Genomic DNA, 16,229 nt, shown 5'->3' with positions numbered 1-16,229 from the left:
AATCTTATCTTGGTGAGAGAAGAAAACTTTTCTGTAAAGGGTCAGATAGTAAATAGGTTTTTCGAGCCACATAAGCGCTCTTGCACACATTCTACCTCTCCCCCTCTCTCTCCTGCCCCTTCTCCTTCATTTGTAACAACCCTCTGCAAGTGTGGAAACCATTCTTAGCTCCCGGGCAATATAAAAGCAGGAGGTTGTCGGACGGATTTGGCCTGCCTAGCTGGGCAGTATTTGGCCGATCTCTAGCTCAAGAGAAGTGGAAACTGATAGGCATATATTTAGGACACAGAACTCATAGGACTTGCTGATGAACTGGCTCTGTGTGGGTTGGGGGGTAAGAGAAAGAGGAAACAAGTATGGCCTCAGTGAAGAAGTAGAAAGTGGTGTCATTTACTGAGATGGGGAAAGAAGCAGATTTGGGAGTAGGGGGAGAGGGCAAATCAAGAGTTAAGTGTGAGTTGCCTATTAGTCATCCAAGTGGAGATGTCAGGTCAGGAGCCTAATACAGACTCTGGAGTTTAGGGAAGAGGGCAGGGCTGGAGATTCACACCTGGGAGTTATCCTCTATGGATGCATTTCAAGTCCTGGATGGGATGAGATCACCCACAGGGCAACATAGAGTTTCCAGGACCAGCTCCCCAGAGGACTCTAGAACTTAGAGGACCCACAGAAAAGATCCTTGGAGTCACTCTCTGGGTCAAAGAGTATGACACATGACAAACTGCTTTCCAAAAGGCTCTCTTGTCTCTTCACAGAAGCCATCCTGTTTGAGCTATTCAAATACAGCTTTGTGAGTGGGACTGTACACACAAATGGGCAGGGACACCGGAGTTAGGCATCCTTGACTGCTTTTGCGTGGGAGCCGGGGAGCCTCAAGCCACACCAGAGGATTAGGCTGCTTGAAGGAGGCATCAAGGGGCCGTAGCTCATCCAGGACTCCCAACCACAGAACTGCCCAGCAAGCTTATTACAAATGCAGATTTTTAATGAGAGCTTCTGATTCACTGTCTGGAGTGAGGTGTGTGTTAAATAAACTCCCTCTCATACAAATGAAAGTTTGTGAATCTGTGGCTTAAGGACAGACTGGGTGGAGGGCGTGTCCTGATGACATCTCTTCACCTTCAGAGGCTGGGATAGGGGAGTGGGGTTTTCAGGAATCTTAGGTGAGGCTGGCTGGGGAAGTTTCAGGATGATGGGATAGCAGAGCACTGTGAGGCCAGGGGAAAAAAAACACCATTTTCTCTAGTTGGGGGACACTTTCCATTTGCTCTCCAATTCAGAATGAGGCCGTTTCCCCAAACAGATGTGAAATGATACCTTATTTGCCATTCCCTTCTCCAGGGGATCTTCCCAACCCAGGGATCGAACCCACATCTTTTATGTCTCCTGCATTGCAGGAAGATTCCTTACTATCTGAGCCACCAGGGAAATCCTTATTTAACACAGAGGTAAAGTTGAAAAGTTCTAGTTCCCTGGAGTATCTACTCTGCCCTCTAGTTACATAGCAGAGAGGGGAGTTTTTTGGTTTTTTCCCTGTAAACTTGTATGGAAACAAGAACACGTTTTTCAATTAAAAAAAAACCAAACATGTTGTTGCTGAAACTGAAGTGGTATCCTACACTTTGGATACATTATGGATTAAACAAATTTGTGTGAAAACAGCTAAGGAAAAATGGAATAGATTTACTGTTAGACCTCCTGCTAGGAGCTAAGAAATTAATCTTGCATTCATTGAATCATTATTTATTGTGCCTTCTAAGTGCCAGGCACTATTTGAGATTCAGAAAATAAAGTAGTGAACAAAATAGACAAAAATCCCTGCGCCTAACAAATAGATATCCTAATTAAGGAGACAGATTAATATTAAGACAGATTTATCATTAAATTATTAATTTAATGATAAATAAGTAAAATGTATGCAGCATTAGATAGCGATGAGTACTAAAGAGAAAAATATAAAGGAGGGAAGGGTGGGCAGAGGGGGTGGGGGACAGAAGAGCTGGGGACCAGGATAAGTGAGACAGGAAAGGACTTGAGAGCTGTGACTGAGGAAAGTAACTCAATTTCTCTAAGTCTCAATTTCTTCACCTGTAAAATATAAATAATATTAATAGTACCCTATAAAGATAGTTCAGGCCCTCAGACTGACTTTGTCACTTTTAAACTATGGGACTTTGGGTACAAGAATTCTTTGGGGTCTCAGAACCTCAGTTTCCTCGTCTATAAAATCAAAAGATTTGCCCAGCCTCTGTCACACTGGTTTTTGAGAGTGCCAAACAAGATAATTAATATGTGTGAAAATATTTTAAAACATGTAAGCTATTATTTAAATGTAAGAAATCTAAAGAAAACATACACATAGGCTTTTTTTTATGGTTTGCAAATCTCTTGCTGATGATCAGCAGAGCCTCAGGACTGTTAGTAAACAATGAATTAGGTAATGACTTGGTACTGATTCCACGCACTGGCAAGGAAAAGACCAATGCAAATTATCAGGATGTACTGGGAAATCCCACGGACAAGGAGCCTGGTGGGTTACAGTCCACAGGGTCACAAAGAGTCAGACATGACTGAAGCAACTTTGCACACACACACACACACACACACACACACACACACACTCCATGGGGTCACAAGAGTCAGACACAACTTAGCGACTAAACCACCAACGAGTAGATTAGCAACCATTATCTCTTGTGAAGAGGGATAAAAAAATCAGACTAAGTGTTCCAAAGTAGACACCTCATAAAATAATTATTATATGCCTTCTGTCAAATTTTAAAATTATTTACGAAGAGCTGACTCATTTGAAAAGACCCTGATGCTGGGAAAGATTGAGGGCAGGAGAAGGGGACGATAGAGAATGAGATGGTTGGATGGCATCACCGACTCAATGGACATGGGTTTGGGTGGACTCTGGGAGTTGGTGATGGACAGGGAGGCCTGGTGTGCTGCGGTTCATGGGGTCGCAGAGTCCAGACACAACTGAGCGACTGAACTGAACTGAAAATGCTTTACAGCTCCTTTATGTTTGTTCTTGTTTTATTTGTGCGACTTCAGCTCCAAGAAAACAACTAGGTAGACTGAAAGAAGTTATAAATACGGAACAGTTATTTAATTTGCTAAGTGCAGACAATCCACCTTCTGGGTATTTCTGTAGATGCTCAATAAACATGCATCAAAGTAAGATAATTTCAAACTTAAGTACTCTTTTTTTCATCTTCCTATTTTTTTAGCCTTGAATATTTCACAGCATCTCCATAATGGTTAAATCAATAAACATGTCAGTATGTACGAATGGTATAGAGTCTGGCACACAATAGGTAACCAGTAAATATTTGTTACAGGAAAGCATGAATGATTACTATGTAAATTTTCTTGCTATGACTCGTAAGACGGTTATTTTAAACGTTTAAAATACACCAATACTTGCCCTCCATATACAACTCTAATCTGGTAAACCACATTAGGTCCATCTACAGTGTTCATTCAATTTAAATATTAATCCAAATTTAGCGTGAATAATACCTGACAAAGTAGGTGCTCAATATTTGCCAAACAAGATGCACATTCAGAAATTAGTTACTACAGCCCAAATAACCCCCGCTCAGGCGCACGAACTGGACGCCTCCAGCTCACATTCACCAGGAGACTTCCACCACTTCTCTCAAGTTCTGGCCCCCACTCGCCTAATAGCCAAATTAGAATCTTTCCTCTGCTTCTGGAAGTCTTCCTCTTAAGAGCTCTACGTCCCAACTGTCACCAGGGTGCTAGGACTGCACCACAGCCGGTGGGGGGTGGTTGGTGGGCGGGCCCAGCGATAGGCAGTGTGGCTGTTTCCTATTGGGGCTTGGTTGCTATGGTATCACCGACCTTAAACCTCGCGGGCGCTACTTCCGGAAGTTAAAAGGAAATTACTTCCTGAGCTGCCCGTACTTGCTATGGCCGACTGAGCAGGGACTGAGCTTAATAAAAATGAAACTTTTCCTGGAAACTCCTGGAAAAATCTGATTTAACCACATTAATTTGTGGGCATGACGTAGTATCATATCCCTTCTTCACTTTCTAAAGGTTTACTAATACATTTCCCCCGCCCCCATCTATTTGCCAGTCTCCAAAATGGCGCCGGCGAATTTGAGAAGGTCAGAGGTGAGTTCCGTGGGCCATCCTGGTTCCGGCGCGATCGAGGCCCAGGGCGGTGAATAGTCTCCGGCACCATGTCTGGCTCCTCAGGCCCACAAGCTCGGCGTGGCCCTTGCCCGTTCGCGTTGCTGCTGTTACTCCTGCTTGGTCCCAGCTCGGTCCTCACCATCTCCTTCCACCTGCCCGTTAACTCCCGCAAGTGCCTCCGCGAGGAAATCCACAAGGACCTGCTGGTGACGGGCGCGTACGAGATCACCGACCAGTCTGGGGGCGCCGGCGGCCTGCGCACCCATCTCAAGGTGCGGCGCGGGGTGGGGCGGGGAGGGGAGACCGCAGGCGCCGGCGAGGTGGCCGAGGATCGGGGAGTCGGGCGGGCGGAGGCCTGGAGGGCTGGCCTGGCCGCGCTGAGGGCGAAGGGCGCGCCGTCGAGACCGCCCCCTCACCCCGCTCCTTGGCGGTCGCGGGGCGGGACTGGGAACCGCGCACCGAACCCGGGAACCCTTTAGAGGGCCCGCCAGGGCCTTGGCGGATGTGGTGACCGCTGAGCGGCCGCGGCCTTGACTTTGAGTCCTTGTTAGGGTCCTGTCCCTATTTTGGTTTTAGGTAACTTTGAACTGCTAACTAGGGGTCTTCGAAGAAGTCTTTGGAGGCTGATTATTTGGGGGATCAGCATCATAAGACATTGATACCTGCAGGAAAAGAATGAAATAGCTTAAATTTACTGTGAATAATAAAAAGCTGTTATTTCTTGAGCATCAGCTGTGTTCAGGTCCCGTGCTGTTGTACACATATTAGCAATTAGTTCCTACCCTACCCTATGAAGTAAGTACTGTTTAGCCTCATTTTACACGTGATAAAACTGAGGCTCAGAAAGGTAATAGAGCTGGTGTCAGAGCTGAAGTGGATTCTTAGGTTGGGAGTTAAAAAAGGTGACAGAAAACTGCTGCAGCCCTATTCTCACCGTGTCTTTTATTTGTCATTCCTGTGATTGATTAAAGTCGGTTTTTGGTGATAAAACGGTCTCAGTCTCTAGTCCTTTCCTTTCTGGTTCCCCAGAGTCTGGGCTTGGCCAAGTTTTCTGTAAATTTCAGTGATACTCTTGGATGGTGACAATTATTGCTGTAGTGCCAGTTTGGTCCCATATTGACTGGGGATGATGACCAGACCTGATCTTTGAAGCGTTAATGTGTTTGATATCTGTCAATAGTTGATTGTCTTTTAGGTAAATTTTATTCATTCACTATAAGCACCTGGTTTTTGTTTTTAGCAGGAGGGGTCGTGAACCCAGACAGGAAGAAACATTTTTACACTTTATTAGAGCTTTGGGTGTAATAAGACCATAGTTTATTTTTAAGGAACCCAATAGTGGTAACAGATGGCCTCCCAGGTGGTTCAGAGGGTAGAGAATCCACCTGCAGTGTAGGCGGCTCTGGAGATGAGGGTTGGATCCCTGGGTCAGGAAGATTCACTGGAGAAGGGCTTGGCAACTCACTGCAGTGTTCTTGCGTGATGAATCCCACAGACAGAGGAGCTGGCGGGCTGCAGTCGCAAAGAGTTGGGCATGACTATAGTGACTGAGTATGCACAGTGGTTAACAGATGCAGATTATTTGAACTTTGAGAGATGTAAACTATTTTCACCACTGTTGCACCATGAGCCAGACTTTTGTTGTTCTCTTCGGGCCCCAAACTTCTCTCTGGCCAAGAAACGAATGATGGCATAACTTTACAGACTTAGATACAGTATTTTGGGGGTCCTGCTCTGGCTCTTCAAAGGGTGTAGTGGATAGAATCAAAGAATTTGAGCAATGAAAGAGAGTTTACTCTCATCTCTAGTGTTGCCCCTCTGGTACTTATGTTTTAAAACCTTAACTATTCTTTACCTGGTAAAGTTTAAATTTTCCAACATACTCTGTAGCACTCTTCATGATCTGTTCCTGAAGCTTTAGGCACTTTGTCATCACTCCCCTTTGCATTTTATATATGAGCCACCCTGAACAGTACCCTAAACTCAGTTTATTTTCATCTTACAGTGTAACTACTTGTATTTATATCTTGTCTTCCTCATTAGACTGTTAGTATCGTGAGGGCAGTAATTATTTTCATGTTCATTTTTTTCTGAATGTCAAGCATACTGCCCTGCTTCTAGTAAGCACTTAATACAGGAAGCATATAATATAGCAAGTTCTTACAGGAATTACATTTATATCCAAGGCTGCTGAAGGGACCTCGGCAGCAGGAATCTGTATCTACACACTAGCATTTTACCATCACACATTTGCTCTCCCCATGTCTGCTCTGTTCTCTTACTTTGTGGTTGTTTATTTCTAAGTCATGCCCGACTCTACAACCCCATGAACTGCAGCACACCAGGCCTCCCTGGCGTCCTTCACCATAACCCAGAGTTTTCTCAGACTCATGTCCATTGAGTCGGTGATGCCATCCAACCATCTCATCCTCTGTCTGCTCTGTTCTCTTGCTACTGACCAGCTTACTCAGACTACTTCTGAGGTCCTTCTCCTAGATGCCAAGTAGGTAACATAAATGAATGAATTGGGCCAGCTATAAGAAAAACAGCAGCTGTGATGATAAATGGGGGATAACGAGGAGTAGTGGAAACTCTCAGTTTGGAATAGTCAGTACTCATCTCTTGATGTGGACCTGTTGCCACATCTGGTTTTTCAAATGAAGTTAGAAATCCAGATTTTGAAGCGAAAGCTCTTGATTTTAAAATATCACCAACTAATTCAAGTTGGTCTTGGTACTTGTTTATTTTTTATAGAGAAGAGTACAGTCTGTCCACCATGTACACATTACCCAGATTATCGGAATCGTGTCACACTTGTTTCGTCTTAACTACTTCTCCCTTCTCATTTTATGCTGAATCGTTTTAAACTAAAGTTTAATTATCATGGTATTTCAGTCTTTCATACTTCAGGATGAATCTCTTTAAAAATACGAACTTAATCACAATGTTATGTGACTGTTTTCATGCCTTGCAAAGTTAACAATAATTCCTTAATGCTATCTAATGATTGATGTTTAATCACTAAGTTGTATCTGACTCTTTTGTGACCCCATGTACTGTAGCCCTCTAGGTTTCTATGTCCATGGGATTTCCCAGGCAAGAATTCTGGAGTAGGTTGCCATTTCTTCCTCCAGGGGATCTTCCCAAGCCAGGGATCAAACCCATGTCTCCTACATTGGCAGGCGGATTCTTTACCACTGAGCCACCTACCACTTCATGCTCAAATTTCTCCACTTGTCTCAAAATAGCTATTTAAAATTAATTTGTTTTATCTCTCAAGTCTCTTTAATCTACAATAGTTTCACTCTCTCTTCCCCAGCTCCCTTTTTTTTTAATTTGCTTGAATTATATTATTGGAGTCAGTAGTCCTTAAATCATGTCCTACATTATAGGTTTGTCTCTGCTTCCTTAAGGTGTCATTTGACGAGTCTGTCCCCCTTGTTCTTGTAAAAGTAATCAACTATAAAGAGGTAACTGGATTCGGGTTTATGTGAGGTTACTTCACGAGTGGTATTGTGTACTTCATGTGACATCATGACACTGCACACAGTACTTTTGTGTCCCTTGGTGCTGCTAAGGTAGATCAGTGGATTCAGTTGTGTGTATTAAAGTCCATCTGCTGCTGTAACAAATTATCATGAACTTAGTGGCTCACTGGTAGCTCACCTGCTAAAGAATCCACCTGCAATGCAGGAGACTCCGGTTCTATTCCTGGGTTGGGGAGATCCCCTGGAGAAGGGAAAGGCAACATGTTCTTGGGCTTTCCTTGTGGCTCAGCTGGTAAAGAATCCATTTGCAATGTGGGAGACCTGGGTTTGATCCCTGGGTTGGGAAGATCCCGTGGAGAAGGGAAAGGCTACCCACTGCAGTATTCTGGCCTGGAGAATTCCATGGACTATAGTCCATGGGGTCACAAAATCAGACACAACTGAGCGACTTTCACTAGTGGCTCACAGCACACATTTATCTTCCAGTTCTAGAGGTCAGAAATCCTAAAATCAAGGTGTCAACAGGACTGTGTTCCTTCTGCAGGCTCTAGGGGAGAATCCATTTACTTGCCATTTCCAACTTATAGAGGCCATCTGTACTCTTTGACTGGTGACCCTTTCCTCCATCTTCAAAGCCAGAAGCATAGTATCTCCAAAACTTTGTCTTCCTTTCTCCCACCCAAACCTCTCTCCCTTCTCAGCTTCTATCATCTCATCTCCTCTGACTCTCCTGCTTCCTTCTTTTCCTTATAAGGACCCTTAATTTAATCCACATCTGCAAACCCCCTTTTGCCACATAGAATCACATATTCACAAGTTCTGGAAATAAGGATATGGACATCTCTTGGGGGTTGGGGGCATTATCCTGCCTACGAAGTTGGTAACAGCCTGGAGCTTCTAATGTAAAGCTGCCAATTAATCTTTAATTTGTGAAGCTATTGATGACTTATGTGGATATATTGTTTCATTAAGATTGTGAAATGATGATTTTCTAATTGTTCCTTTCGTATTTACTAGCTGGGATTATTCTTAAGAAATTCATCACTTAAGGCCAGTTGATTACTCTAAAATTTATAGTTCAGGAAGGAAAGTTGGGCTCAGTGCAGAGTTCATTCCTTTTTATTGTTGGTTTTCAGAGCAAGCAGTTGTTGCCTTTGTCACTGCCACTGTACTCTGAAGAAGGTGGTTGTTTTAAGTATTATACTGAGATCATTCTTTATTGTTGTTTGCTTCCATTTTTGGAGTGATTGTTTTAGTCAGTTGCAGTCATTCTTTACGCTCACTTGTCCCTTTGGCTCCTACATCCTTTTGACCCAATCCTGTTGGACTTTGATGGCTTCCCTGTTTTGTGGAATAGCTAGGCGGTGCCCGTGGCTCATCTTTTGTATGTCGGACCCTTGACCTGGATGCAGCTGTTCCTCCGAGAAGTTGTGGTTCCTTTTTGTGAGGCATGGTATTTTAGAGACCATAAGTCAGGTGTCATTTTTAAAAGTTTAATATATTGTGCAGGCTGCAGAACCTATATGTGAGCTTGATCCCACTCCTTAGCACAATTTGCAACCTTTTTCATAGCCTCTGTCCACTTAGTTCTGCTTTCTTTTAAAGCAGTGAGCCGTGAGTGGTCCAGACTCTGCCTCAAGAATTCTCTCTGTGCATCATTTCACCTTCTGAGGTGCAACTCCAGTGTGCAAGGATCTGGTTGGTTCAGCTTCTTTTTATATCCCAGGCCACATTCTAGGTCTTCAAACAGCCTGTTAATTATTTTCCTTTTGGTCATATATCCACTCCTGGTTTAAGCAGCCACGGTTTGGAGACATGGATACTTTCTGCAAAAGTTGATCACCTGGGCTTGGCATTTAGCTATTGCCCTGATGGAGACACTCTCTCTTAGAAGGATCTTTGTGAATGTAGTGTCTTGATGAACCTGTCTCATTCATCATCCTCCTATCAAGGAGCACCTTAATGTCCAATGAATACATGAGTGTTACCATATATCACTCTGCCTTGCAGTTCAGTGTTTACCCAACTCCTCAGGTAGACGTTAACCTTGAGCAGAGCCTATGTCTGAATTGTCATTGAAATGCCTATGTCTAATACAGTGGATGGTACATAGTAGGACTTCAGCCTAAGGAATGAGTGAACAAATGAATTGGCACTGTCATAATCTCATCTCTGATCTTTTCATCTTCACTTGTCTCCTCCTTCTCCTCACTGTAGCCATTCTGAATACCTTGCAATTCTTTGAACACAAATGTTCTTTTAACCGGTACCAGTCTTTGCCTGTACACCTCTCCTGTGTGCTTCCCCAGTAATAGAAAGTAATATCATGCCTACTGTGGAGGCATTATTGTACAACTGAGTTAAATATTTTAGTCTTATTGAGCTTGGGTCTGGAGTCAGACAGATTTGGGTTCAGATCCCATCAGCTCCACCATTTAAAGGGGGTATGGTCTTAGGGGAATTACTTAACCTTTCTCTTTGAGTCTCTTATATGTAAGATGGGGATGATAGTGTTCATAGAATTATTAGAAGGGCTAATGGAGGTGAGCTCTTTATTGTGCAGGGCTTATTGCAGTGGGCCATAGATATTAGTACTTTGCTTTTCTCTCTAGTAAATGAAAATTGAATTGCTTATCTCACTTCCTCTCCCTGTGTCATTGCAGTGACAGATAAAGAGCATTTTAATGAGAGTAATTCTGAAGTTTTGTGATTTTTCCCACTCATTCAGTAAATATTTATTTAATACTTAGCACAAATGCCAAACATAGCTGGGGTTATAGGCATGAATAGCAGACAAGGTCCTTGACCTCTAGTGAGAACAAAGACAAAATACAAGTTTGAAAAGATACAGACAAATCTCAGGTAGTAATGAGTTTTATAATGGAAAATCAAGCAGTAGGTGGTAAGGAGTGGTTAATAGGGTAAAATGTATTTGAGTGGCCAGCCAAGGCCTTTTTTTTTTTTTTTAATAATTTAATTAATTAATTTTCAGTTGCTCTGGGTCTTCATTGCTGTGCATTGGCTTTGCTCCAGTCACAGGGGGCTACTCTCTGGTTATGGTGAGCAGGCTTCTAGTTTGCAGTGGCTTCACCGACTCTAGGACACCCGGGCTTCAATAGTTGCGGCATGTGGGCTCAGTGGTTGTGGCTCGCAGGCTCTGGAGCGCAGGCTCAGTAGTTGTGACCCATGGGCTTAAGTTGCCTGGTAGCATGCAGGAATCTTCCCAGATCAGGCATCAAACCTGTGTCTCCTCAGTTGGCAGACAGAATCTCTACCACTGAGCTACCAGGGACGCCCCAGCCAAGGCCTTTCTGAACACAGAGAGAAGTGGATTGAGATGATGGGTGGGACTATGTTGCAAAGATTTCTCCTTCAGGCCCATATTGGGATGTGTTTTCTGTTGAGATTTCCAATTGAGGTTATCCCTTCCCTACTCGTTTCATAAAATGAGGCTAAATCGGGCTAAATAGTTTCAGATTTAAAGATTGCTGCACAGAATTGAAGCAGGAAGTACCAACTCATCATGCATAGTGAATATAGAAGTTTTCTCATTACTTCAGGTTCATAATAAAAGCCTATTGTAGGGACTCAGAATCTTTGAGTTACAAACCACATTTTCATAAAGACTAAATGATATAGATTCCGGTATCAGTTGTTCTTTGGAATCTGTGTTAATAGTGAAAATTGATTAATGATGAATTAATGATGAATTAATTTTAGGGAATGAGATGAGTTATTGCCTAGGGTGATTTATACTTTGGAAATACATTACAGAAAAAAAGAAAGCAGTTGTGAGAGATGTCATAATCATCACCAGAAAAGAAAGAAAAGCCTAATGGTAATAATTTAGGTCACTTATACATTTTTAGCCTCTTTGAAATAATCCAGTTGGTCTAACTTTTTTCTCATTGTTATTCTTCAAGAGTACTGTTGCTATTAATAATCCATTTTGCCAAATGAGATTGTTTTTTATTTGGCTATTATACTCAGATATGGTCCCAGTGTTTCCCAGCTAGCTTACAGATAAGAAAGCCAAACAAGATCATTTGGAAAGTTCACCCTTGAGTCATAGGCCTATCACAGTTTAAGCCTAAAAATGATCAAGAAGAACCTTGGCCATTGGGAAACCATTGGCCTATAATTTTTTTCACCACTAAAAGCTGCATGAAAAGGTTGTGTCTGTGTGTGCACATGTGCACACACATGTGCACTACACCTTTAATTGATTTTATTTGGAGTAGCTATGCTTCAGCTCATGATTACTGTTTCTACGCTGAGGGCTGATCTTTTTCTCTGAAGAAAAATACATCTTTCTCAAATTTACATTTGATGTGACTGTTGTACAGTGGATTAGAAACAGATCAATAAATAGATAGTTTAGTACAAAAGGCTGATTGGTACATTAAAATGTAATGATATTAAAATCTAGTTTATTTTTTGTATTATATACTGATTTCTAGATTTAAATTAAAACCTGATTGTGTGTTTCCGTCTCCACAAAAGTTAAACAGCATTACTTCAGTTAAACCTCTCATTGGACATTTGTCCTCAGCCTTCTCTCTTTTCAAGTGATCTAGAGAAGGGGGCTGCTTAGAATTTGAAATTGCTGTATCATATCTTTATGATGACTTCTCATGTTTCTAGGAAAAGGGAACCGATTTTTAAAGGTTACCTGGTGGGGTGTGGTGGCTTCTTCACTGTTTCTTGTGTGAGCTGCTGACTGGTGGTTGATCCTGAGCTGCGGCCCCCATATGCATATGCAGCCTCGCAGCCTGGACAGTGGCGCCTTCTGTGAAAGCAGCCAGCTGGCCACAGACCAGAATTAGGGCTCCCAAACAAGCCTCCGACTTGAGGGAGGTTGATGTCATCTGCTTTATCCTGTGCCCCCAACCTCATTGTTCGACACAACTTGTGGGAAATCAAGGGACTAGTTGTTAAGAAAGAACAAGGCTTTGTTTGTGCCTGAAAGGGTCACACTGGAGGTTTTTACCGTAAATAACTTTGGAACAGTATGAAAAAAAACATTTGATCTGGCTTCACCCCCGCAGCAGTATTGTTAGGGCAGCAACTGGTCTTTCCTTCTCATTCCCTTCCCTTCCTCCCTCTCTTTCTCCCCTGCCTACCCTGCACTCCCCCTCACTCCCACCCCCCCCACCCCAGTCAATAATGACGTATTGCCTATGTTGAGTTAATACAGTAAATGCTGATGGACTCAGGAAGAGAGCATCTATCCATTATCATACCACTGCCTGGAAATTTTCCATGTCTAGTTTTCAGTACTTCAGAAGCCTCCTTAAACGTCACTTCTGTGCTGTGCTATGCCATTGCTGAACTATGTTGGAAATTTGAAAGAATTTAGTGTTGCTTGATGCTGCTTATGGCCTTCTAAGTTTTACTTTGTTCTGGGTAAAATCTAGATGTCCTTTGATTTCAGGGATGCTGTTGGTAGGCTTGATACTTAATCTTGTTTGAAAGATCAGAGTAAATTTGTTGTATGACCGTTAAATACAATTGCTAGGCTATCAGAGTCACCCATATTCTTTGTGTACAGAACTTGTGGTAGCCTCTTGGAAATATTTCTGATACTACTTTTCTAGTGTAAAACTACAGTATCTTCGGTGATTTGGTGTTCTCTCCCATTAGAGTAATAGACCCTACAGCTTTAGATTCAGCGCGAACTCTTAGGAAATGAAACGTATAGACCTGCAACCTCTGGGCATAATATGTGCATCCACAGTCCTCTCTTCTACTCCCCCAAACTTAATGTTGTTGAGTCCTTCATGTTTATTACATCAGTAAAACACATGCAGGAATTGCTGAAGTCATCTGATATTTCTTACTGTGGCTTGGTAGCAGCTAAAACGATTCATTGAATACCTGCTTTGTTCAGTTCAGTCGCTCAGTCGTGTCTCTTTGCGACCCCATGGACTTCATCACGCCAGGCTTCCCTGTCCATTACCAACTCCTGGAGTTTGCTCAGACTCATGTCCATTAAGTCAGTGATGCCATCCAGCGATCTCATCCTCTGTCGTCCTCGTCTCCTCCTGCCCTCAGTCTTTGCCAGCATCTGGGTTTTTTCCAATGAGTCATCAGCTCGCCAGAGTATTGGGGTTTTGGCTTCAGCATCAGTTCTTCCGATGAAAATTCAGGCCGATCACCTTTAGGATGGACTGGTTTGATTTCCTTGCAGTTCAAGGGACTCTCAAGAGTCTTTTCCAACACCACAGCTCAAAAACGTCAATTCTTCGGCGCTCAGCTTTGTTTATGGTCCAGCTCTCACATTCATACATGATTACTGGAAAAACCATAGCTTTGACTAGAAGGACCTTTGTCAGCAAACTTACCTCTCTGTTTTTTAATATGCTGTCTAGGTTGGTCGTAGCTTTTCTTCCAAGAAGCAAGTATCTTTTCATTTTATGGCTGCAGTCACCACCTGGGTTGATTTTGTGACCCAAGAAAAAAAAGTCTGTCACTGTTTCCATTGTTTCTCCATCAATTTGCCATGAAGTGATGGGACCAGATGCCATGATCTTAGTTTTTTGAATGTGGAATTTTAAGCCAACTTTTCACTCTCCTCTTTCACTTTCATCAAGAGGCTCTTTAGTTTTTCTTCACTTTCTGCCATGAAGGTGGTGTCATGTGCATATCTGAGGTTACTGATAATTCTCCCAGCAGTCTTGATTCCAGCTTGTGCTTCATCCAGCCTGGCATTTTGCATGATGTACTCTGCATGTAAGTTAAAGAAGCAGGGTGACAGTAGACAGCCTTGACGTATTCCTTTCCCAGTTTGGAACCAGTCCCTTGTTCCATGTCTGGTTCTAACTGTTGCTTCTTGACCTACATACCGATTTCTCAGGAGGCAGGTAAGGTGGTCTGGTATTCCCATCTCTTTCAGAATTTTCCACAGTTTGTTGTGATCCACACAGTCAGAGGCCTCGGTGTAGTCAGTAAAGCAGAAGTAGATGTTTTTCTGGAACTCTTGCTTTTTCTTTGATCAAGCGAATGTTGGCAATTTGATCTATGGTTCCTCCGCCTTTTATAAATCCAACTTGAACATCTGGAAGTTCATGGTTCACGTACTGTTGAAGCCTGACTTGGAGAATTTTGAGCATTACTTTGCTGGCATGTGAGATGAGTGCAATTATGCAGTAGTTTGAACATTCTTTGGCATTGCCTTTCTTTGGGATTGGAATGAAAACTGACCTTTTCCAGTCCTGTGGCCACTGCTGAGTTTTCTAAATTTGCGGACATATTGAGTGCAGCACTTTCATAGCATCATCTTTCAGGATTTGAAATAGCTCAACTGGAATTCCTTCACCTCCACTAACTTTGTTCGTAGTGATGCTTCCTAAGGCCCACTTGACTTTGCATTCCAGGATGTCTGGTTATAGGTGAGTGATCACACCATCGTGGTTATCTGGGTCGTTAAGATCTTTTTTGTACAGTTCTTCTGTGTATTCTTGTCACCTCTTAGTATCTTCTGCTTCTGTTAGGTCCATACCATTTCTGTCCTTTATTGAGCCCATCTTTGCATGAAAAGTTCCCTTGGTATCTGATTTTCTTGAAGAGATCTCTGGTCTTTCCCATTCTTTTGTTTGCCTCTATTTCTTTGCATTGATCACTGAGGAAGGCTTTCTCATCTCTCCTTGCTATTCTTTGGAACTCTGCATTCAGATGGGTGTATCTTTCCTTTTCTCCTTTGCCTTTAGCTTCTCTTCCTTTCTCAGCTCTCTGTAAGGCCTCCTCAGACAACCATTTTGCCTTTTTGCATTTCTTTTTCTTGGGGATGGTCTTGATCACTCTCTCCTGTACAGTGTCACGAACCTCCTTTCATAGTTCTTCAGGCACTCTATCATATCTAATCCCTTGAATCCCTTTAACATGTTTTGTTAAAGTGCTGCATTAAGGAACCAAGTACTTGCTTTGTTAGGCACTTTGTATCCCTTCAGTTTCTAAATCTTTCTGCAGCTTCCTCTAGGTTTACCTGTCTTTTCCTTTTTCGTGTAACAACCATGTCGGCCCTAGTCATCCCTGGGTTTAGTCAATGTAGACTGCTTTATTTAGTTTGCCATCCATTAGCACTTTTAGGTTGGAAGTATGGTTAGTTACTTAAATGTTTAATTCTCACAATAACCTCATGAAGTACTTACTCTTGTCCTTATTTTACATATGAGGCACAGAGAGGTCAAGGAACATAGCCAAGGCTTCACAGCTGGTAAGTGGCCCAACTGTGACTTGAGCACCAACTTGAAGCTTGAGCCTGGAACCTTCGGTCTAGCTATTGTGCTCTACTGTCTCTCCGAGAGAAGAGTAGGTGTTTCTGTTTTGGTTCATTTTTCTTCAAGGTATAGAGCTTCTCTGTACATTGTATAGGGTTCATTTGGTTCTATACATTTGGTTCATTTTGTTCAGTGTTTAGGGACCTGGTTGTTTCCGAATTCCTTAGTTGTTCAGAAGCTACAAGGTTGATGTTTATCCTTAAAATGGCACGTACACTTTGTGTACTCAGTATTATACCACAGACTGATCATGAACCTAAGGAAGACAGTGCAGGGTAGGAGCCTGTATGAA

General features: G+C 42.6%; 1 protein-coding gene across 2 annotated transcripts in view; it reads left to right on the top strand.

The window, feature by feature from the left end:
- The first annotated feature begins 3,704 nt into the window (after positions 1-3,704).
- TMED10 (transmembrane p24 trafficking protein 10) overlaps positions 3,705-16,229 on the top strand; it is a 32,908-nt gene continuing 20,383 nt past the window's right edge. The window contains exon 1 of one of the 2 annotated variants that reach the window (XM_065940399.1): positions 3,705-4,442. In XM_065940399.1, coding sequence (XP_065796471.1) covers positions 4,218-4,442 — 225 coding nt within the window. In that variant the 5' untranslated portion in view covers positions 3,705-4,217. The remainder of the gene's footprint in view (positions 4,443-16,229) is intronic. The other variant, XM_065940400.1, reaches the window with a different exon arrangement.

Source organism: Muntiacus reevesi, chromosome 7 (assembly GCF_963930625.1).
Source record: "Muntiacus reevesi chromosome 7, mMunRee1.1, whole genome shotgun sequence".
Classification (NCBI taxonomy): domain Eukaryota; kingdom Metazoa; phylum Chordata; class Mammalia; order Artiodactyla; family Cervidae; genus Muntiacus; species Muntiacus reevesi.
This window is presented reverse-complemented; position numbering and strand designations above follow the sequence as displayed.